The sequence below is a fragment of the Engraulis encrasicolus genome, chromosome 1, assembly GCF_034702125.1.
Source record: "Engraulis encrasicolus isolate BLACKSEA-1 chromosome 1, IST_EnEncr_1.0, whole genome shotgun sequence".
In the NCBI taxonomy this organism is placed as follows: Eukaryota; Metazoa; Chordata; class Actinopteri; order Clupeiformes; family Engraulidae; genus Engraulis; species Engraulis encrasicolus.
Window position 1 is genome coordinate 20624137 of NC_085857.1, and position 23827 is coordinate 20647963.

At 41.7% G+C, this 23827-nt stretch overlaps 3 protein-coding genes across 3 annotated transcripts in view; 2 read left to right on the forward strand and 1 right to left on the reverse strand.

Moving 5' to 3' along the window:
• The window catches only part of gpr179 (G protein-coupled receptor 179), a 440981-nt gene that overhangs the window by 133764 nt on the left and 283390 nt on the right, over positions 1–23827 (reverse strand). The window lies entirely within an intron of this gene.
• Positions 10496–12866, forward strand: LOC134445185 (alpha-(1,3)-fucosyltransferase 7-like). The gene is made up of 2 exons (XM_063194272.1): positions 10496–10766; positions 11750–12866. Exon 2 carries the CDS (start codon positions 11781–11783, stop codon positions 12864–12866), a length of 1086 nt encoding a protein of 361 aa, XP_063050342.1. The 5' UTR covers positions 10496–10766; positions 11750–11780.
• LOC134453290 (alpha-(1,3)-fucosyltransferase 7-like) lies at positions 18821–22162 on the forward strand. The gene is made up of 2 exons (XM_063204201.1): positions 18821–18908; positions 20179–22162. Exon 2 carries the CDS (start codon positions 20203–20205, stop codon positions 21337–21339), a length of 1137 nt encoding a protein of 378 aa, XP_063060271.1. The 5' UTR covers positions 18821–18908; positions 20179–20202; the 3' UTR covers positions 21340–22162.

The following is a 23827-nucleotide window of genomic DNA, read 5'->3' on the forward strand; positions in this document are numbered from 1 at the left end:
GACGAATTCTATATTACATTTTAAACAAAGGTGATTTTATATGCATCACATTTATAAATAAATCTAACATTTTAAATATTAAATTAAACAATAAAAATAAAATACATACATGTAGGTACTTTAATATTATATTTATATTATAGTATTATGTTTATAATCTGATTGCATATACAATCTTCATTGCATTTTTGGATGATTTTGGATTCAAAAGTGGAAAATTGGCTGTGGAAAATTCTGTGAAAAAAATGGCTGTGGAAAATTCTCTCTCTCTTTTTTGTTTTAGATATCTATTTTTAATTGTATAGTGCATGTGGTGACAGGAAGTGAGTAGGAGAGAGAGGTGAGGGGGGGGTTGGGAAATAGATGACCCAGGCTGGACTCGAATCTCGGTCCCCAGGAGCACCTTGACAATTTCAATCAATCAAAATGTACTTGTATAGAAACAATATCCCAAGTATGCAACAATATATTTGTGTAGAAACAATTATTCCAACTATGCAAACAATATCCCAAATGCGTTGTATTCACATCCGCACACACACACACACACACATAGAAGTTATTTGCAGTTCACACCTTACATGCTAGTACAGTATATATGCTACTTTGAGTAGATAAAAACATAAAGGCCTCAATCATAAAATGTTTTTCAATGTCTGTCCATGGGGTGGCAGTATAGCACAAAAAGGATTCAGTGGCCAATCAGACACGCTCACCACTAGGCCCTATTGTCTATTGTTTTTTTTGTTTGTTTTTTTCTTTGAATACTCACCGCTGTGGGCAATGTAGGTCCTTAGGCCTTGTTGACATGTATATGGATATTTTTGTAAGGGCATCCGTTTGAACCTTTTGTTGACACGAAAACAAGTTCTAGCTCCCTAAAACGGATCTTTTTTAAACTGGAGTTCTCTAAAAGGCACCTGTCACAAAGGTGTGTTTTTCAATCCACATGCCATCTAAACAGGTGATATATGTGAACGAATAAAAAAAGACCAGTTTTTTAAAATATATGCACATTTGACTAATCAAGGCCTTAATCAGATTGGTTTGATTATCTTTTTGTAGCTGTATTACCTTTAGTGACCAAAGTTATTGTACTCTTTGTGATTTGTAGGAAAGAGACAATGGAACGCATATTTTCTTTTACCTCTCTCTCTCTCTCTCTCTCTCTCTCTCTCTCTCTCTCTCTCTCTCTCTCTCTCTCTCTCTTTACCTCTTTGATCAAATTGCCCGTCAGATTGGGTTATCAAGGGTCACTGCCACTGTGAATTCGATCTTCCTTACCGTACATTTTGTACTGTACATTTTTGTTGGTTTGTTTTTCTTTTCCGCCATTTTTTTTGTAAATGATTTGATTGTAAAGATTGGAACGAACGAATCAAAAAGTACAAAAAAAAATCCTTTTTATCTTTTACCTGACATGTTTCGAAGGTGTTACTTCCGTCTTCATCAGAGGGTCACTGTGATGTTGATGAGTGACGTGCTTTAACACACAGAGTGACCCTCTGATGAAGACGGAAGTAACACCGTCGAAACATGTCAGGTAAAAGATAGACACTTTTACATGTCTTAAGGCAAAAGAAACCCCTAAGTGTTTAAGCATACAACACATCTTAAGTGCACAAGGTTACAAATGTTTTCAATTCATCACATATGTGCAAACATCCATCCCTCCATCCATGTACTGAAGGTGTGAAGGTGTTTACATAGCATAATCTGTTACAAGCAATAGAAATGACAAACGGGTATGTCATACAAAAGTAAACATTCCCTTGCTTTACTCTCTTTACTTAAGTTTAAGTCACCTAGTCTCAGGGTACACAGGTACACGTGTTTCGATGCAAAGCCCTCGTTGGCTTGTTTGAATAAAGACAATAAACCAGAAAGGGCAGTTTTTCTAATCTGTGTCAGGGCTCGATTGGTACTCTGACATACAGAGCATTTTCCCGGTGGGCTGACAGTCCCTTGGGGTGGGGACGATACTATTTTTTGTTTTCTTGTTTATTTGTTTGTTTGTTTTTTTTCTTTGGGACTGGGCCACAGTTTCTAGAGGTAGCAGCACGTTGGTCAACATATACAGTGGACTCTGTCAAGCAGCTCGGGCAGTTCGTGATGTGGATTGGCACTACCCTCACAATCCGATTCGATCACGATTCGGGAGGTAGCGATTCGATTCGATTTGATTCTATGTGATCCGATTCTACAATGCATTACATTTCTACTGAAAGCAAAGCAAATGTTTCATCAGTCATGATGAGGCAATACAAGTAGTCAGATACCGAGCAACAATTTATTGGCTGTTTTCTGTATCAGTCTAGATAAGTCTATATCCGTCTTGCAATGCTTTGAAGTACTTTTATTTAATGTAACATTCATTTGCTCCCGAAATATCCACAGAAGTAATTGAGACTTCAAAAAATTGCTGATCGATTCTGGAACTTGCCGGATTGATTCTGGATCGTCCATGCCCCGCATTGGATTGCATCGCCGAATTGATCATTGTTGACACCACTACTGGCAGTGGTCTTCTTGTGTGGCCCACCTGGTACAAGGAAGGAGGAAGGAGGAAGGTTCCAGCCGCAGGGGTTGTAAACCGTCCTGTGGCCTCCTCCACGTCCCTTGGTGTTGTTATGCCCATGGCCGTAACTATCATTGAGGACACAGGGGTCATGTCCTCAGTATTTTTTCAGCAATGTAAAAAAAAAATGGTGATGCCGCGTAGTGCATTAATGAAAAGACACACGATCAGCATGGGTTTATGCTGAAACTGTATTAACCCATTTTGTCATAAGCCCTTTTTGGGAAAGGGTGCCCTCTGCTTATTAAATCTGAAATATCTCAGCCTCCGAAGCACATACAAGCATGAAATGAGTTTAATTTAAAAGCCAAGACCCTCCTCTTGCATTATAATGTGTTCATTCATCTCTCACATACCCACATATTTAATGAAACAGCTCAAATCTCAAACTCCTGAATGCAGCATAGGTGTCTCCAGGATACTATGGGTTAAATAACTCCCTATCCCAGGACATGGTCTCCAAGGTAACCTATTACTTAGTGCATCATGGGTAATGTAGTATGTTAAAGCAACACATAACTATACAGATGTACTGGCATGTCTCCTGGCATCTCCTCCATGCTTTGGACACTGTGCTGGTGGATACAACAGTCCTTCTTGCCACAGCACATATTGCCATCTTGGATGAGTACCACTACCTAAGCAAGCAACTTCAGTGGGTGATACACGCGGCCTCACGGTAGGCTACCTAGAGAGGTGAGAAACTGTCAAAATGCAAGTGACCAAAAATAAAATCCGCCAAAAAGGATGAAAAAAGTAATGGTCTGTGGACACCACCTGCAGAATATCTCTTATTTTGGGGGTGTTCTTTTAGTTTTTGTTACCTCTAATTTCTACCAATTGCTTGTTAAATGTGCACGACAGCAGGCAAAATGTATTCACAATGTGCATTGCTTCCTAACTGGACAGGCGGATATCGCAGAAGTATGATTGACTTGGAGTTGCATTGCTTTGCTTTAGTATTCCCTTCATTTTTTTGAGCGGCATATTTGTCCAGTAGGCAAACACACATAAAACTCATCCAGGACGTCAAAAGATTTTTAGTTGTTTATTTCCAGAATTCATGCTGCCCATTCACTAATGTTACCTTTACCACCACCATCAAATTCTAAGTAGTCATTATGACTGGAAAAATTGCACTTTTCATACATGAAAAGGGGGATCTTCTCCATGGTCCGCCATTTTGAATTTCCAAAAATAGCAATTTTTAGCTGCAAAAATAACTCTACTTGGACCATACTAGAAAATATTTGTTCATTACTTAGTAAACTTCCATGTAAATATTAAATTTGGCGATAGTCAACCCAGTTTCAATGAGCAGCATAGTTGCAGTACCTTTTTTGACCATTTCCTGCACAGTGTCCCTTTAAAATGAAAAAAAAAAAAAAAACGCCTTCACAAAAGCAGTCTCATATCGTTCTTCATACCACCATGTGGACAAGCAGACATGTGTCGGCCCTTAGCGCCCTTCGCCTGTTATTATATTATCCTCTCTTACACGGCCACACCTACCCTTCCTGTAGGCCAGTAAGATTGCCAGGAAAAGTTAATTTTTAAGCAGCAGCACTCATCTGGAAGTCACAGTCTGGGAATTTAACCTCCATGTTGTTGTCTTCATGTAGACAAGCATGTCGACAAGCGAGCAAGTGGCACTTTCTTAGGTTTCCAAAGAATACCACTTCGAGCTAGCCTGGTTCTCAAGCAGACCCTCGTGCATACACCCCCAGTAACTTTGAGTGTGACACACCCATAGGCTGCAACTCAACCTCAGCCAATCAAAAATAGATGCAGCACGCTCTTAACTTCACACTTAAAGGATAAAGTCAGTCAATTTCAACATGCAGTTGTAATGCTCACATTACCCTGGACTGTCTTACAGTATCAGCACCTGAGATTTTTTTTTCCCTTATTCTTCTTCAGCCTTTTCCGAGATCCTGGTCATTGTAATGGGGGCAGGTGTTTGTTTACATTTCAAAAAAACATCTTGATTTATTCCCAAGAACACCCAAAAGGTTATGCAACATTAGCAGACAAGCAAACAGTGATACCTTTTGGGGAAATATTTGGAGTAGGCCTATGTTTTTTTTTTTTTTAAATGTAAACAAAAGCTGCCCCAATTAGAATAGCTAAGATCTAGGAAAGGGCTGAGCCGAAAAATGTGGCATCACAGGGTACTGACAAGTCAAGGGTAGCGTGAGCAATACAACATCATATTGAAATTAACTGAAGTGGTGCTTTCAGTTAGAAGGCTATAGTAAATGGGCACAGGTGATTTAAGGATAAATTAGAAGCTTATTTTACAAAGGTAATGGAGCTTTTAGCTTTGTTCAGATAGAACAGTGTGAGAGGAGACAAGGAGCAAGTCAATAGAATATCATAGAATAGAATACAATTTACGTAGAATATCTGCCATTGTAACAAGTACAACGGAATTCAGCATTCCTTGATCATTGTTGAAATAAATCATTAAAATATGCTAGAAATGTACTTAAGAAATCTCACACACATAACCATATCACACACACACACAAGTATATAGCCTTCTTCACAAACATCACACACCCACCCCCACATATCACAGCCATACAGAGGGAGAAAGAGATGGAATAGGCTTTGGAAAGGTTCTACTCTGGCCCCCATGGGTCATGAGCATGTGGCCTGTGTCCCCATGAACGTGACCTGCTGCATGCGGTCAGGGGCATCCACACACTGCATCACAGCACTCCCTTCATGTCCAAACACTGCAGTTTAACAATGCACAACACAGTTTTTTTTCATGAGCGATGGAACAAGTTCCTACCAATACTGATGTAAAAATATCAACTTCAAGTTAAATATTAACATTGAGTCAGCATCGTACCATGTGTAAACACTTGTAATTAGTCTCTGAAAAGGTCTCGAATCGACTGGACAAATACAAAGCTTTTAGCCGGTTAACACTTTGATGTCGAGATATTGAAGATTAGAATGGTATCTTAGAACATCAAGGCTGCACAAGAGGACTGAAGCAACAAACAGAACCTTCTCACTCTGAACCCCGGACAGTTTGGCGCTTATCATGGCAGCCTTCAGAGCCAGTGTTGTGCATGTGTGGGGGTGTGTGACTACAAATCACTCTGAGTAAACTTTAGTTGAGATATTGTTTCTATAGAAATATATATTTTCAATGCGATTGATTGAAATTGACAAGGTGCTCCTGCGGACCGAGGTTCGAGTCCAGCCTGTGTCATCTACGGGTCCTTCTCAAATAATTAGCATATTGTGTTAAAGTTCATTTTTCCCCCATAATGTAATGATAAAAAATAAACTTTCATATGTTTTAGATTCATTGCACACCAACTGAAATATATTATGAATTATAAATAGATTTCTATACCACGCTTTTGGTGGTTATGGACATTCTAATTTGCCAGAAATGAATCCCCATTGAAAGTCAATGGAATGTTCTGTCTGGTGATTTAGAATGTCCATAACCACCAAAATACCTAAGCGTGGTATAGAAATCTATGGGGTATAATGAAGAGGGAAGTGTGGGTCACCAGATCAAAGAACAAAAAACAGCTGACAGCTAAGCATCAATGATATCTAGGCTTCCATAACCCTCATGCAATGCCACTGCCGTTGACTTCAATGTTAAACACAGTCAGGTCAGCAGTCTAACCCATGACTGTGGTTTTGAGTAATGAACCAGAGACTTTTTAAAACCTCAGGACGCTTTTACCAGTGTTTAGAGTTAATTCGTTGATTCAGATGATTTGGTTAATAGCTTGTTTAGACAACCTTTTCATGATATGCTTATTTTTTTTAGATGAGAATTTTGGGTTTTCATGAGCTGTATGCCAAAATCATCAATACTAAAACAATACAAGACCTAGAATATTTCAGTTGGTGTGCAATGAATCTAAAACATATGAAAGTTAATTTTTTTATCATTACATTATGGGGAAAAAATGAACTTTAACACAATATGCTAATTATTTGAGAAGGACCTGTATTTCCCAACCCCACCTCACCTTTCTCTCCCACTCACTTGCACTATCTTGCCAAAAAACTGAGAGGTTGATTTGTTTAACAAGAAAGAAAATAAGCTGTCCCTCCCTGCATGGCACAATGTCAACCGCCCTGATAAACCATATCACAACACATATCGCGTCCGTGTATACTTGCCATAAAGCCTTGGCAATAGCCTGTAAATTATGAGTTTGGAAACAATGAAGTCATAAAAAATAATCACAGTTATATATTTTATTGCAATTCAGAGGGTGGTGCCATTAAGGTCAGATTAGACTTCTGCAACTGCGCTCGTCAAAAGTCGTGTGGGAGTGGCCACGAACCAACAGTAAGGTCATTCATGATGGCGTTTTTTCAACCAGGCAGCAAATTTGCTAGGCAGCGAGCATGCTCGCTGTGTCCGCGTGAAGCATCCTGGTTAGAATTTCCGTTCATGACGCAGTTGAAGGGAGTGACCTCTGCACGGCAATCGTGCCACATGACGTTAAACCATTGCGGGAACAAAAGTTTTGTCAAGCAGCCACGCAGTACCACAAGAGCAACTGCTGGGCAGAAGACCTTCTCCATGCCGTCGGCAATCTGCTGTGATTGGCATTCGTCAATCTGACGTGAATTGCAGGTGTAGCCCACATGCTTGTGAGGCAGCTCACTCGCTGCTCCAAGTAGGAAGCAGCGTTTTTTATGTCTTGGGAAATCACGTTGGAAAAAACTGTCCAACTTGTTTGCCAAGCATTCAACTCCACCTTTATTAGACTAAGCAGATCTCGTGTTGATCAAGCATTTTTATGCTTGGTTGCGACCGTGCCTATTGTATTCATGCATCAGTTCTGCGAGGTCCGAGGTCTCGTCGCGAGACACATTTGAAATTGCGCGATTACTGTCACTGCATTGTAAGCACTGCGGTCATTATTAAGCATTATTATATGGTTGTGACGTCATCTGTCGAATGCTCCATTCATTTCAACGGGGCTCCCCAACGTTCGGACGTCTGTTATTTTTCGATAACGGACGGGTTGGTCTATAACAGACCGCTGTCAATGGCAACAAGACTTTTCACTGCTAAAGCGACTTTTCAACAAGACTCTAATCAACTGCTGTGATAGACAGCACCCGTTGTCCTGGCTACCGCTGTCAATGGCAACAAGACGTTCACTGCTAAAGCCACTGGCTTGTATACAAGTCAGTGGCTAAAGCGAATGTTTCATATCACTCCGCAGGGGGTCCGGTCTTTTGTCACTCTAATCAGCTGCTGTGATAGACAACACCTGTTGTCCTGGCTAGCCTACCTAGCTGTTGCCTAGCGGTGTTCCACAACGGCACTGTTTTGTTTTGCGCAGCAACAATCTTAACATTAAATAGGTCTAAAGAAATGTCCCCGCATGTGTGAATCATTTAAGTATATCCATATAATAAGCGGGTTAACTTTCGGCGAGTCGGTCGCTTTGTGGAATAGCAGCACTTCAGAGAGAACAAGACCCCTCCGCTCCGCGTCGGGGTCTAAAGATTCTCTCTGTCGTGCTGCTATTCCACGGTAGCGACCTTCTCGCCGAACGTTAACCCTTACATGTTGCTTTCTAGTCCGGTTAGCTATATTTTCACACAAATTGCAAAGGCAATGCACTGGTATGATTATTTGACATAGGCTACCCAGTGTGTTTTCACAAGCAGAAAATGCAAGCATGTAAAGACAGTTGATTCTGCCCATGTGTGTCTACGTTAGGTGGAGGAAGCTATGGTAGTAAAACCGCAAGCATTGTGACACGAGTGTTCAACTGATGCATTGTTTGTTACTTAGCTTGTAGCTTCGTGTATTTACGCACATTTACACACAAGGCATTAATATAGTTTTTAACTGAATACAGCTCTGCTCTCGCAAACTACTGGCATTGCGCTGCCACAAGAACAGAACAAGGAAGTGACGAGACGACCAATCATAGCGTCTTTTGGTCTGCGTCCTCCGCGTCCGTCCGACGAATAGTTAGAATTTTTTTTTCGAGGCGCTCGACGACGGGCACAGAGTCTCTGCGAGGGGGGCGTGGACTCGCACAGACAGAAGACGGACGGACGCAGAGGCTCTGCGTCTGAAGCATAAATCTAGCTTTATTTAGTCACCCCTGGCATATGGAAACAAACACGTGTGCAATAGTTTGTTTTGTTCATTTCTTTATCAACATTTTGTTACACTACAAGACCTATGTAACACGTATCAGTTTATGTTGCCTTATCAGGGCCACAAGCACCATAAAGTAAACTGTCGGCTAAATGTAATGCTCACAGGGCATCAGGCCAGAGCCATCCATACATTTGAATGCGTCTCTGACATTTGTGACAGCTCTGTTTGCAATTTGTGATGAATCTGATGGTCTGACGGTTTTACTTACTGATGTGCAGATGCGACGCGAGAACAGAAATTCCTCAGCCTTATGGCAGGGTGTCAAAAACGTAAAGCTTTGTAGCCTATTATCATGCACAATTCTTTAAATAAATGTATTTTGGGTACACAATGATAACGGGTTTACTTTGTAAGTAAACAAAATCATTTTGAGTAACGTTTCAATCGCTTATTTTGTAACTGAACGTGAGGAGAGAAGACGTCGGCCAATTACACTTCACACCGGTTGGTAATTTCTCATTCTCCATTTGTGTACTGTTGAGTGTATTGCCGTCTTGTCTTTGACGTCTTCCTCTATAATTTTTTTTAAAAAAAACAGCGATGCGTGGTCATTTAAGCGGCAGAACTGCACTAAATTAAAAAGACGCACGCTGTCTTCAGCATCTTGCACGGCCCACGCGGCCCTCCGGTGCGAGGATGAAACTTTTCCGCGGCCCTCAGGTTTCTGCGCACGGCCCAGCTTTGGGCCGCGGCCTGCTCTAGTGTGCAAACAAGGGCAATTCATGGCAAGGCATTAAAAGCTTAAGCTCCTTTTCATCGAACAAACATGCAAGACTTGTGGGCCCACAATCTAAAACCTTGTCCACAGCTGATGTTGACTGGCAGAGAGTTGAACATTGCATTTTTCACTGTGCAGTCAATGCTGTGTCCAGGGCTGCTGACAGCTTTGGCCGGGCCCAGGAAAAAGTCATCTGAAAGGGCCCCCTAACCCAATACATACAATGTAATGAGAACCCAATTCTGGGCCCCTTCTTCTCCCTGGGCCCGGGACACCTGACCCCTTTGTCCAACCCCCTGTCAGCTTTCCTGTCTGTGTCCACTAGTGTTTTTTTTCCTACATTTATGTTTTGAACCTTTGTCAGTCTTGGTCAAGCTGTAGGCCGGGTCTTTTATACTGTATATCATTATACATAGCCGACACTTTTTATCCAAAGCGACTTACATTTATTTTTTTAAGTAGGCCTACAGGGTATTGATTTATGAAGAAACCCAGCAGTGTTGCCAGATTGGGCTGTTTCCCGCCCAATTGGGCTGCTTAGGATGGCCGTCTGCGGGTAAAAATGGCACTTGGCAGAAAAACCCGCCCAATTTTTGGCCATAGAAATAAATAGAATTGGGATTTAGGATTTGGAATTTAGTGCTTCCAGGCGTGTTTTGAGCAGTTTTTTGGGCTGGAAATCATCAGCTTCATCTGGCAACCCTGCAGTTGGTTGAACTTGGCCAAGATGTCTGAATCCCATCTGAGGTCCCATCTCAGTCAACACTGTGCAGGTTAATGATTGACCCCCCACATGCATTACCACCCGGTCAGCTGAGCGTAATGAGCAGGCACACCCACAGCCTCTCACCTGTCCTTATCTTGTGTACACATACTTGGGGAAGTTCTGGTCGTCTGTGACCTACACAGTATTCAAAACGGCGATACTCACTGAATTACTGCGGAGAAGAGGAAGAAAAGAGGTGGAATGGCGAGGGGAGGCGATAGAGAAAACTAGACAGACGAGGAAGCATCTTGTGACCAAACACCATGAAGGAAAGAAGGTTCTCATGCTGGAAAATACATGTATGTCTGCAATGATGAAGACCGGAAGTCCTGTTCCCTGGGCATCACCATACTTGAACTTGGTCACCTTTCCGGCGTCGCGGTTTTGGACATAGATACGGTATATGTGTCGTGAGGCTGACTTTCACATATTTTGTGGCAAAAAGACAAAGAAGTGACTTTGAGTACTCCAAAATAGTGGCTGAGACGGAGTCTGGCCATACCACACATTTATGACACAAGTAAGCTTTCTTCCCTTTAAACGTTCTTTACATTACATAACATTACATTACATTTACATTACATTACATTGCATTTGCATTTGGCCAAGGTCTTTACTTGTGACCAGGGCTGTTAATTAACTCCTCACTCAGTGCGGCCCAAAGATAAAACATAATTTAAAAACTAATGGCCAGATTTTTTCCACTGGTGAATCAGTTTGTTGTAATTGTACTGTTGTTGGCTGACAGAGAACACATCAAAACAATAAGGGTTGTCAGGGAAACTGCACCTTGCTCTCTGCTAGTTGCTGTCAGATCTGTGGTCATGTGGCCCTCTGATAGTGGCAATGGGAAAATGTGGCCCTCGTCATCATGAAAGTTGCCCATCCCTGATTTGGAGCCCTGCTTGTGACTATTTAGAGGGCATTTATCAAAACCTAGTGCACGCACTTCCAAGTCTATCCAGCCTAATTAGTCACGCCCAGTGATTAGATACTCCGTCGAGTTCACCAAAGAGTATCCAATCACTGGGCGGTAACACTTTAGAATAACAGGTGTCTATAAATCACTTATAAAGTAGGCTATTAGTAACACTTAATAAATATTGAACTAATTATGAACAAGATATTTACAAGTGTTACCAATTAGGCTGATACACTTGGAAGTGTGCGCACTAGGTTTTGAGAAATGCTTTTGGGAAACGCACCTCTGGTCGGTTGTTTGGGAAACACACAGCAGTTCAATAGCTATTTTGCTTTTTGCATGCAATGGTGTTTGAAAGATCAGGGGTGCGTTTCTTGACAACATCTTTGCTAACTAAGTTAGCAACTTCCTTGGTTGCAATGCAATTTCCCATTGGAAACCTAGTAAGTTGCTAACTGGTTAGCAACAATGCTTTCGAGAAACGGGGTTCAGGAATGTCGTCATCATTATAATTGAAGATCTATTTACTCAAATAATTTACATCCTTTGTTCATTTCCACATTTTCTACTGTTTGTTGTAGAGCTGATGCGACACAAGACACAGGACTGAAAATGGTGGACCACTGGTGTTGTCCGAGGCGTTCCATATTGCCCAGCCTTCTTGTCTGCCTCATGCTTTTTGGAAGCTTGCCAATGGTTCTATGGCCCTCACTGAAGAACACGTTCCAAATTATGAAATCGGATGAGATCAAGGCCCCTGATAATAGCAGAAATACAACTGTTCTAATGTGGTACTGGGCTTTTGGTTTATCAGAGAATCTACTACATGGAAATTTGTGCAAAGAAAGGTATGGCATACCCAACTGTATCTTGTCAGATGATCGGTCATTGTTCACTCAGGCAGATTTTGTGATTTTCCACAATCGCGAGCTGATCAACGGAGAGCAGAGGTTGCCCTTACATTTGCCCCGCCCACAGCAGCAGGGGTGGGTGTGGTTTTCCATGGAAAGCCCCGGCCATAACGGGAACATCAACTTCTTGGATGGTAAAATGAACTACACCATGTCTTATCGACGTGATGCAGACTTTTTTGCACCGTACGGCTGGTTAGAACCCCACTATGTTGGAAGTGGGATGACAGTTGACGATTTCATACCGAAGAAAAAGTCTTCTTTGGCCTGCTGGGTTGTTAGCAACTATGCATATCATCATAGGCGAACAGAGGTGTACAATGAACTGCAAGAAGTCATACCAGTGGAAGTTTACGGGAGAGCCGTAAACAGACCTCTGGATGGTGAGCAACTGTTACCCACCATCTCTCGCTGCTACTTCTACCTGTCCTTTGAAAACTCTCAATTCCAAGACTACGTCACTGAGAAGTTATGGACAAATGCCTTCAAAGGGGGAGCTGTACCTGTAGTTTTAGGCCCATCCCGCAAAAACTACGAGGCCATGATACCAAAAGATTCCTTTATTCATGTGGACGACTTCCGTTCCGTAAAGGAGCTAGGAGCATTCCTCAAGAAGCTGGCTGAGGATAGGGAACGCTATGCCTCATATTTTAAATGGAAACTAAATTACACAGTGTCAGCTTTTAGCAATGTGCTAGTGGAACCGAGTTGCAGAATCTGCACCAAGCTTGACACCTTGCAAAAACCAAAGGTCTATTGGGATTTATATGGTTGGGAATGGAAATAAAAATTTCAAATGCAGAACTGTGTGATTATGACTTACCGCATTTTTATTTATTCTGATGTTATTTAATTTACGGTTGTGTCGCCATGATGATCGAAGTAATCATCACTATACATTGTAATGTTGTTAAGCCTTGTGCAATAGATGGTTTATACTGTATATATCGATATATATTTCCAAAGACTTTTTACATTGTATTTGCACAACACAACATATTTGATTTGATATAAGAATGTCATGCAAAATTAGTGTATTGAACTAATGTAACCACAGTGGGAACTTCAGTCTAGCAAGTAGGCCTACACAAAGTAGAGATGCACCGGATCCTGATTTTTAGGATCCTGCCGGATACCGGATCCACTGCTTAAGATCCTGCCGGATCCGGAATTGGATACCGGATCCTTCGAAAGGGTTGAAACATATAGCCAACTCGCACACGTGGGACCTTTTTATTATGTTGGCGCAAACTATTTTTAAGACTCATTGGCTTACTGCCACACTGCCTTCAACGGCCGCTTCCAGAGGGCTTTCACTCCAAGCAGCGATTGGGGTTGTGAAAGACTGACTGAAAAGCCTAGGCTACGTAAAAAAGTAGAGATGCTCCAGATCCTGATTTTTAGGTAACTGCCGGATACCGGATCCACTGCTTAAGATCCTGCCGGATCCGGATAGTCTGAAAAACCCTATTATCCTGCCGGATCCGGAACCGGATCTTGGATCCTGTACATCTCTAACACAAAGGGAGGGTAAGCACAGTTGCAGATGCTACTAAGATACAGTAGCATCTATTGCTTGGCATCAACAACAACCCTCTGATGTTGTGGAGAAAATGGTTCTAATGCGGTTACCGTCCAGGTTAACTATGTTAAACTTCACATCAATCTCAGTAATCGTAAGTACCACACACATCATAAAACTAGAAGCTAATATTTCAGCTGGAGGTTAATGGTTAAATAAGTTTTCCCAAGTGTCCTTATGTGAGGCAAAAAGGGAATGTTGTCTATTGCCTGTTAAAGGGCAACTCCAGCCAATTTCAATGTGCTGTTGTATTGCTCACGCTACCCTTGACTTGTCAGTACCCGGTGACGCCGCATTTTTTGGCTCAGCCCTTTCCGAGATATGAGCTATTTTAATGGGGGCAACTTTTGTTTACATTTCAAAAAAACGTATTTATTTATTCCCAAAAACATCCAAAAGGTTATGCAACATCAGCAGACTTTTGGGAAAATATTTGGAGTAGGCCTATGCTCATTCTTTTTAAAAATGTAAACAAAAGTTGCCAAAAGTTTCAAACGTAGCTCATATCTCGGAAAGGGCTGGGCCAAAAACTGCGGCGTCACCGGGTACTGACAAGTCAAGGGTAGCGTGAGCAATACAACAGCACATTGAAATTGGCAGGAGTTGCCCTTTACTTTGTTAATAATTAAAAGAAAGTCTGTTCTCAAGAGCACTCCAAAGAAAAATCACAGGAAATGTATAGTATATATACACTCACCGGCCACTTCAATAGGAACACCTCTATAATGCTGAGTTGGACCCCCTTTTGCCTTCAGAACTGCCTGAACTGCCTGCAACAACACTCGGGTAGGCTGTGGCATTCCAACAAAGATAAATTGGTACTAAGGCTCAAATTGTGCTAAGAAAATATCCGTATGCCATTATATCCCCAGCCTGAAACGTTGATGTAAGGCAGGGTTGACCCATGTTTCATGCTGTTGACGCCAAATTCTGACCATTCCACCTGATTGTTGCAGAAGATATGAAGACTCATCAGACCAGGCAACATTTTTCCAATCTTCTAGTCTCGTTTATGGTGAGCCTGTCCAAATTGTTGCCTCATTTTCCTGTTCTTAGCTGACAAGAGTGGCACCAAATGTGGTTTTCTGCTGCTATAGCCTATTTGCCTCAAGATTTGATGTGCTGTGTAATCAGGGATTCTCTTATGCATACCTCGGTTGCAATGAGTGGTCATTTCACTTAAATGTTGCCTTTGTATCAGCTCAAACCAGTCTGGCCATTTTCCTCTAACCCCTGCCATCAACAAGGCATTTTTTCCCACAGAATTGCTTTTTACTGCATTTTTTTTCTTTTTCGTACCATTCTTTGTAAACCCAAGAGATGGTTGTGTGTGAAAATCCCAGTAGATCAGTATTTTCTGAAATACTCAAATCAAGCCCTTTTGGCTTGACAGCCATGCCATGTTCAAAGTCATTTAAATAACCTTTCTTCCCCATTATAATGCTCGGTTTGAACTGCATCAGATCATCTCGACCATGTCTACATGCACAAATGCATTGAGTTGCCACCATGTGATAGCCTGATCATAAATTTGCCTCAATGTGCAGTTGTAACAGGTGTTTTTAAAGTAGTGGCCGGTGAGTGTATATTTGTGAATTAACTAAATACTTCATAATAAAATGTTCTCTAATATTGTATGTAGGGTATTGACGATATGTTTTCAATTTGAGTCATAGTCATAGTTATAGCAGATACGGTATGTGAACCTTTGTTCTTTTACCTCCGCACTGCCTAAACATGTCAGGCAAGAGGGCACAAATATGAGGATCGCAGATATCGTGACAAACAGATTTTACTTTTCTTTATTTTTTTCACTTGATTGTGTTTCCTCATTTGTCATCCGTTTCCCATCTGCAGCTTTTTTCCCCTCTTCTTGTCTTGTCCTTTTGGTTATAGGAAGAAACTAAACAAAGACACAGAACAAAAAAAAAACAAAGAAAATGTTTCCTCATTCTCTCCTGCAGGTGCACCTGTACTGCGGAATGAAAGGAGTCACTACTCATAAGCAAATACAAGGCACCTGAATGCTTGCCAGCAGCTGGAAACTGGACATGATTTCAAGTGAAGCGACACAGCCAGGGGCGGAGCAGAGGGGGGGGCATAGGGGCCAGGAACCCCCGGCCTCACCACTTGGGGGGGCCCCCTGCCAGTGGCTTTCGATTGCCAAACATCTTGTAGGGGCCCCATTCTACGATATTTCGTGGGCCCAACGCCTCTGACACATCCCCCCCCCTGTCCCAATACCAGTGCTCCGCCCCTGGACACAGCTCATTGCCACGGTGATGACAATCCATCATTCACATATCCACTTAAGCTGACAGAGCTGACAGTGTTGACAGATGAAGAGATAAGATCACACACACACACACACACACACACACACACACACACACACACACACACACACACACATACAGACTTCACGCTTAATCAGTGTAGGTAAACACAGTGTGACATTATCATGTATGTAATCAACTTCCGTGTGCTGGATACAGACTATTGCCACCCCCATGGTTATCATTAACAATGCCCTGTGTGCATACAGCACATGCAAATACAGCACCTTCCCTGTTTCCAGTGCGGTATCTACCTGTGTATGCAAAGTGAGCGTCTGCTTCTCACACTCACCCTACCAAAAAAGGCATCATGCATCATTTAGTCTAAATCAGGGGTTCCCAACTTGTGGGGCGGGCTCCACTGATGGGCCCTGAGGGTATCCCAAGTGGGCCTTGAAATCATTTTCGGAAAATAAAAATCATATTTTTGTTTGTGTTGCTGTTGATTTATTTGAGTATTATTGTTTATTGAGTCAGATGTGGGCCTTGAACATTTTGTCAAAATTTCAAGTGAGCCCTGTGGAGATTTTTGGGTTGTGATGGCTTACAAAAAAATAAACTGCATGTATACTAAGCATAAAACTTGCTGTTGAATAAGTAAAAAGCAGAACATGCCTACTGGGTACTGACAAAGTAGATATTACATGAAAGGGTGAAAAGACGGTTAGCAGCATCGTTGTCTGCCAAGTGGTAAGAGCTATACGCTGATAATGAAACCATAGCTGTGCAAGCCGTTTAAAAGATTCCGCCAAACACACGACACTTCGGTTAGAGATGTCTAGCAAGTGCTAAGAGTTGTGTTGATGCTGGAACCACAAATTAGCCATCCTCAGTGTTTTTAAATGCTAGAAAGGCAAGGCAAATTTATTTGCGCATTTCGCAGGTGCAATTTAATGTGCTTCACTTAAAACACAAAATAAAAGTAACAAGAAAGAATTAGAGTCAGCGAAAATTAAAACATCAAGATAAAACATTTAATAATTACAATAAAAAAAAGATTAAAATCATATAATTTATAGCTGCTAGGGGATGGCAGCTTTGAGAACAGCTTCGTCTTGAGTCTAGATTTAGATTTTTTTACATCATCTGGAAACTGCTTCCAACGCTTTGCAGTAACATTTGCGCTGAGACCTAAGAAAAAAAAAGTTTGGCTCCGGTTGGTTGTCAGGTTAGGTCAGGGGTCTGATTTTGTTTTTTATGTTTTTTTAAAAGGGGCACAAGGTAGGATGACGTCATTTGTGCGGTGCCCGTGGCATGCCTGTCTCAAAATCTACACCGTACTGAAAAAATGCCAGCAGTTGATATCTGAATATATATGTAAAGCGATGTTTTCAAATGAAAAGTATTTTCCATGACACTTCCTCGGACCGCGTTGTGAAAAAAACTTCATGTGAGGTTCTCTGACAGCGGACCGTGGAAGTGGCCACGAGAGCCATTGTTCACTCACTAATGACTCGCATAAGCGTTGTATGACTCAGGACCGAGCTTAATTAAACGTGTAATCCTACCTGGAGCCCCTTTAATGAGCTTATTAACGGGCGCCGTTTGTAAAGCATGACTGTGCTGAAAATGATATCAACATTTTGTCACATTTAGCTTAAAACAGTGTTTTAAAAACGGTGTGAATTTTTCAGACTCCTTTTTGCTCATTTACGACAATTTGTCATCTTAGAAATATTTGAAGTAGTTATGTATAAATGTTACAAATAAATGTTAAATATGAATATAAATATAAAAAATAAATCTAAAATGTTATATCTAAATGTTAAATCTAAATAATATATCTAAATGTTAAATATAAATCTAAATAATATATCTAAATGTTAAATATAAATGCAAATAAAAATAATTAACCATGTGTATTATCTGTTTTCAAAGGAATACTGGGTGCTCTCTCTAGTCTCTGCTGTTCACACTCTCTGTTATATGTCTTTGATGTTGGGGATGTACCAAAAAAAATTCCCATCAACTGTGTTGACATGGCAACTATAAACTTATTGGCTATGTTTATATTACATATTTAATTCCGAATTAATAATTCCGAATTAAATTGTTTCGTCGAGTTTACTTTGATCTTTCATTTAATTCTGAATTGTGAAGTGTTTACATGGCCTTTTCAAAGCGGAATTAGAATTAAAGTGAGTTAAGTAAGGGATAATGTATTGTCCACACGTGACTATAGGAAAATATTTCCCGAAGGCGGAGGGGTGTTATTCCGCTCCGAAGGGAAATATTGGTCTGTCAAGGGGGAAAAGTACAGTTTCCCCTAACACTGAATGAAAGGAGTTACTACTCATAAGCAAATACATGATTTTTTTGGCCAGACAGACATGGCAAGCCTATCTGTCTATGTGCAGGGTAATGATTGCCATGTACTGTATTTCCACCCCATCAGCTGAGTCTAGTTGTCAGGCACACCCAGCGCCTTCTCAGCTGTCCTCATCTTTGGAGAAGTTCTTTTATTATCTGTGAACGATTTAAAATGCCGAAATACTCACTGAATTGTTGTTCTTTTTTATTTGGGTCTGAGCAAGACTATATTCAAATAATTGCCCAGGAGAATAGGAGGGAAAAGAGGTGGAACGTGGAAGAGAAAACTGAACAGACGATGGCGTACCTTGTCACCTTTAGGCGTCGCCACAGGTGGGATGGAGTGCAGGCTATAATGCCAGAGGTTACTTTTATGACTTCAACTGCCAATCAAACCATTTTAGCCAGGTGATTGGATGGACCTGATGGGCGAGTGGGTTGACCGTCAGCCTCACGTGTGTACCAAGGTCCACCAAATCAGCTGGCTAACATTGTTTAATTGAAAGTTGAAGTCATGACAGTAATCTGTGGTATAATGACTGGACCTTCATCGTTTCTCCCTTCTCTTGGCTCACCAGCTGTGTTAGAGCAAAATTTGAAGGTAAGGATGCCTATCATTTTTATGTGACGGATGGACTGTTTTGTATTGTATTTTAGTAGCACACTTGACAGTGTGGATTTGGTACGACAATATAGGCCTATGGGAGACATAGGCTACTAGTGTAACTACTGACTACAAAGTTGTGTTTGTGTCTGGGGCAATGTTGAAATGAATACATATCTACTATTTGATGGCATACGTTTGCTTTCTGACCCTTGTTCTTTCTCTCTGTCTCTTTCATATGCTGTCCCTGCTTCTCTCCTTCACTGTATACACACCATGACCCCTTTAATTTCTCTTTGAGATAATAACGTTAACTTTGACTTTGCCTTCGATCTTCTGTCTTTGTTTCCTTCTTCTCTGAGTTTGGCTCTTGCAATAAGAAGCACGACACGTTTTCCTTTTTATTCAATATTTTGGCAATACAAACAGAGATCGACTTTCTGATTCTGATTGCATAAAATGGCACCCTCTGTGAAAAGAGGAATCACCTCTTATAGTTCACAAAAAAGGTGGTCCGATTTAGTTATTAAACAAGGTTCACTCTTGGTTAACTTGTGCCTTGTGTTTTTCTTGTGTCTTTTCCCTGTTCAACCATGATTACATTTAGTAAAGAAGGTTAAAGGTTAATGCGGCAGCCAAGGCGATAAGGGTTACTGATTAAGTGTGGGGAAGTGCTTTGACTTCATAATATTATATACTGTATACAGTGGTGTTGTCTAGTTTTTGTGGGGGGTATACTGTATATTTGGGCAGCTATTGGTGAATAGGTTCCCAAAATAGGGGCCGGAGCCCCCAGGTGGTGCGAAGGGAAGGTAGTGTTTCAGAGGTAGAGGGAGGCATTGTTAACATCTGAAAGCAATTTCGATTGTCATCTTAACGTCATGTTGTTGAATTCCAAGACTTCCATGACGACCCGTTGACTAAACATGGCTGTACTATTCTGAATATTGAACAATCAATTGTAGGTGGATACGCTGAAATCCCTGAGCTTTTCTGGTGGGTACTGCGTCGTAGACTATAGTATACCACTAACTGTATATGTTGTGAGCTATGTTGGCCTACTATATAGGGACTATTCTAGGGATGGGCATTGGGAATTAGTCAAGGCTATAAATGCTATGATGCTATTCTGTTGGGCTTGCAAAGCCCACATAATGTGTATCTTTCCCTAACAAAAATATCAAACTGAAACTGATATGTCTCAGCATGAACAAGACAATTTTTCATCCTTTGTTCATGCCGAAATGTTTTTCTTTGTTTGTTTTAGAGCTAATGGGATACAGGAATCAAGATGGCGGACCACTGGTGTTGTCACAGGCGCACAATATTGTCTACCCTTCTTGTATGCCTCACCCTTTTTGGAAGCTTGCTGGTAAAATGGCCTTCACTGATGAAGCCGTTCCTAACAGCGGAACTGAATGAGTTCATGGTCCCTTATGATAGCACCAACACAAATAGCACAAACACCCTGATCCCTGATGATAGCACCAACACACATAGTAGCACAAACACAACTATTCTAGTGTGGCACTGGGCTTTTGGTTCTAAGCAGGACATCCACGGAAACGTGTGCCAGGACAGATTCGGCATACCCAACTGTTTCTTGTCAGATGATCGGTCATTGTTCCCTCAGGCAGATTTTGTCATTTTCCACAATCGTGAGCTGATCAATGGACAACAGTTGCCTTTGCATTTGCCCCGCCCAGAAGAGCAGGGGTGGGTGTGGTTCTCCTGGGAAAGCCCCGCCCACAACGGGAATATTAAATTCTTGGATGGTAAAATGAACTACACCATGTCTTATCGACGTGATGCAGACTTTTTTGTACCGTACGGCTGGTTAGAGCCCCACAATGTTGGAAGTGGGATGACAGTTGACGATTTCATACCAAAGAACAAGTCTTATTTGGCCTGCTGGGTTGTTAGCAACTACGCAGGCCATCATAAGCGAACACAGGTGTACAACAAATTGAAAAAAGTCATACCAGTGGAGGTTTATGGTGGAGCAATGGGTCGCCGCCTGAATGGTGAGCAACTGTTGCCCACCATCTCTCGCTGCTACTTCTACCTGTCCTTTGAAAACTCTCAATTCCAAGACTACGTCACGGAGAAGTTATGGAGCAATGCCCTCAAAGGGGGAGCTGTGCCTGTAGTTTTAGGCCCATCCCGCAAAAACTATGAGGCCATGATACCAAAAGATTCCTTCATTCATGTGGACGACTTCTGGTCGGTAGAGGAGCTTGGAGCATTCCTCAAGAAGCTGGCTGAGGATAGGGAACGCTATGCCTCATATTTCAAATGGAAACTGAATTACAGGGTGTCAGCTTATGACAACTGGCTGGTGGACCCGCTTTGCAGAATCTGCACAATACGTAGCACCTTGCAAAAACCAAAGGTTTATCGGAACTTATATGATTGGGAAAGGAAATAAAAATTAACCATGTGTATTATCTGTTGTCCAAGGAATACTGGATACTCTCTTTACTGTTCACACTCTCCTTTGTATGTCTTTGATGTTGGGGATGTGCCAAAACAAATTCCCATCAACTGTGTTGACATGGCAACTATAAACTTATTGGCTACGTTTACATGTTTTGATTCCGAATTACGTGAATAGTTTCTGGATTGTGAAGTGTTTAAATGGCCTTTTTAAAGCGGAATTACCGCACAAATAGACCAAGCGCGACATGAGCGAGGCGAGCGACGGAAGTAATTGACTTTGTATTGAGTCGCGCGACAAAAGCGATTCTGGAGACTAGAGGCGATTCGCACGCAGAGAGCGACAGTTTGAAGTTGAAATCCTTTCAACTTTCTTTGACGTGGTTCGGCGACCAGCCGCGACAGCTAATGACTGTATAGAGGTCAGTGACCACAGCCAATGGGAATGTTTGAATGCTTTGCCTTCTGCCTGTAATGGACATACGCTAGTCGCTTCAATTGCTCGTATCTCTCTTGCTTCACAGAAGCGATTCTCTGTCGCTTCAATCGCGTCGCGCTTGGTCTATTCCTGCGGTTAAGCTTTATTTAGAATTGAAGTGAGTTCATTCGGAACTAAATGTAAACATAGCCATTGAATCACGAATGTGTATGTGTCTGTGTAGCGTACCTTGCATTCAAGTGAGTTTAGTGTGCACGTTTGTGTTGCCATTTGCCAACTGTCCCAGTTTTACCAGATTGTTGCGCTTTTAATGGTCTGCCAAGGTGGAAAAATACAGTTTCCCCTGACACTGAATGAAAGGAGTCACTACTTATAAACAAATACATCAATTATTATTGAAAAGTGTCGTTTTTTTTGCCAGACAGACATGGCAAGCCTATCTATTAATCTATTACCTATATGAACAATGTGCAGGTTAATGATTGCCGTGTATTATCACCCCATCAGCTGAGGTCAGCCAGACACACCCAGCACCTATACTCACCTGTCCTCTTTGGAGAAGTTCTTTTATTATCCGTGAACAGGGGTGGATTAATGTACGGTCCTACCGGGCCCAGGCCCAGGGGTGCAGAGGCCCCAAGGGGCCAGGTCAACTTGGCCTCGCGGCCACGACCCACACTAGCCTCCAAAACCCACATTCGCAATAATAATTTTTCCAAGGTGCTTCATGTGCCAGCCAATATAGTGCGCAATGAACTGGTATTGTCCCTACGCCAAGCCAGGTCCGGGGGCCCAAGAGGGCCAGAGGCCCCAAGGGGCAAGGTCAACATGGCCCCGCAGCCACGACCCAAACTGGCCTTCAAAACCACCTTTGCAGTGATCATTTTTCCAAGGTGCTTCATGTGCCAGCCAATATAGTGTACAATGAACTGGTCTCAAAGGCCAAGTCAGGTCTGAGGGTGGGGGGCTCAAGGGGGAAAAAAGGGCCAGAAGCCCCAAGGGGCCAGGCCAACTTGGCCACAACCCAAACCGGCCTTCAAAACCACCTTTGCAATAATGTTTTTTTCAATTATTTGAGTTCATGAGTTGCTACCATTGATTGTGGTTGCTACAAAAATGGCTGTGTTTTGTGTAGGCCTACCTGCTGTTTGGTGGTTTCGGCGTTTAAAATTATGCATGCATGCCCATGTGACATGCATATCATTTTGTCATCTCAAATCTGAGGGAGTGAGTGAGATGGGATTTGTCATTCCTTTCCCTAAAATTGATTAGAATACAGGAAATTGCATCTAAAAATTTCAAAATTTTCTGGCCCTCCTACACAAATTGTCCACCCACCAACAGCACCCCCTGCCGAAACTGTATTGCCGTTCCTCTGAGCACACACTATGTATGTGTATACAGTGCATCCGGAAAGTATTCACAGCGCTTCACTTTTTCTGCATTTTATTACATTACAGCCTTATTCCCAATTGTATTCAATTCATCTCTGTAACATAAATACCCCATTATGACCATGTGAAAAAAGAGTTCTTGGGAGTTTTTGAAAATTTATTAAGATTAAAAAACAAAGAAATCATATTTACATAAGTATTCACAGCCTTCGCCTATACTTTGTAGAACCACCTTTGGCAGCAACTACATTATTTTTTTCATTTCGAAATGAAAAGGGATTAAAAGGGAGGTCATCGGTGTGTGTTTCAACCTTTCTTGAAATTTTACATTTTGAGTCTGCACCTGGCTAAAATAGATGGGTGTGAGTTTTGAATGAAATCCTATGGAGAGTATCATGATCTGCTTCTGTAGTCACAGTGCATGTTGACATGCATGCTTCTTCAGGTGTAATTCAGATTTCCAATGTTGACGGCATTCATACATCCCCAAACGATGTCAGTCCCACAACCATGGTTGACTAGCCAGATGATGCACTTTTTGTAAAACTCACTTGTTTACCACCACACATTCTTGACGCCATTTAAAGAAAATTGTTTATCTTGGTCTCAAGAGAGATGAACAGACCAAGGATGTGGATCACTGGAAC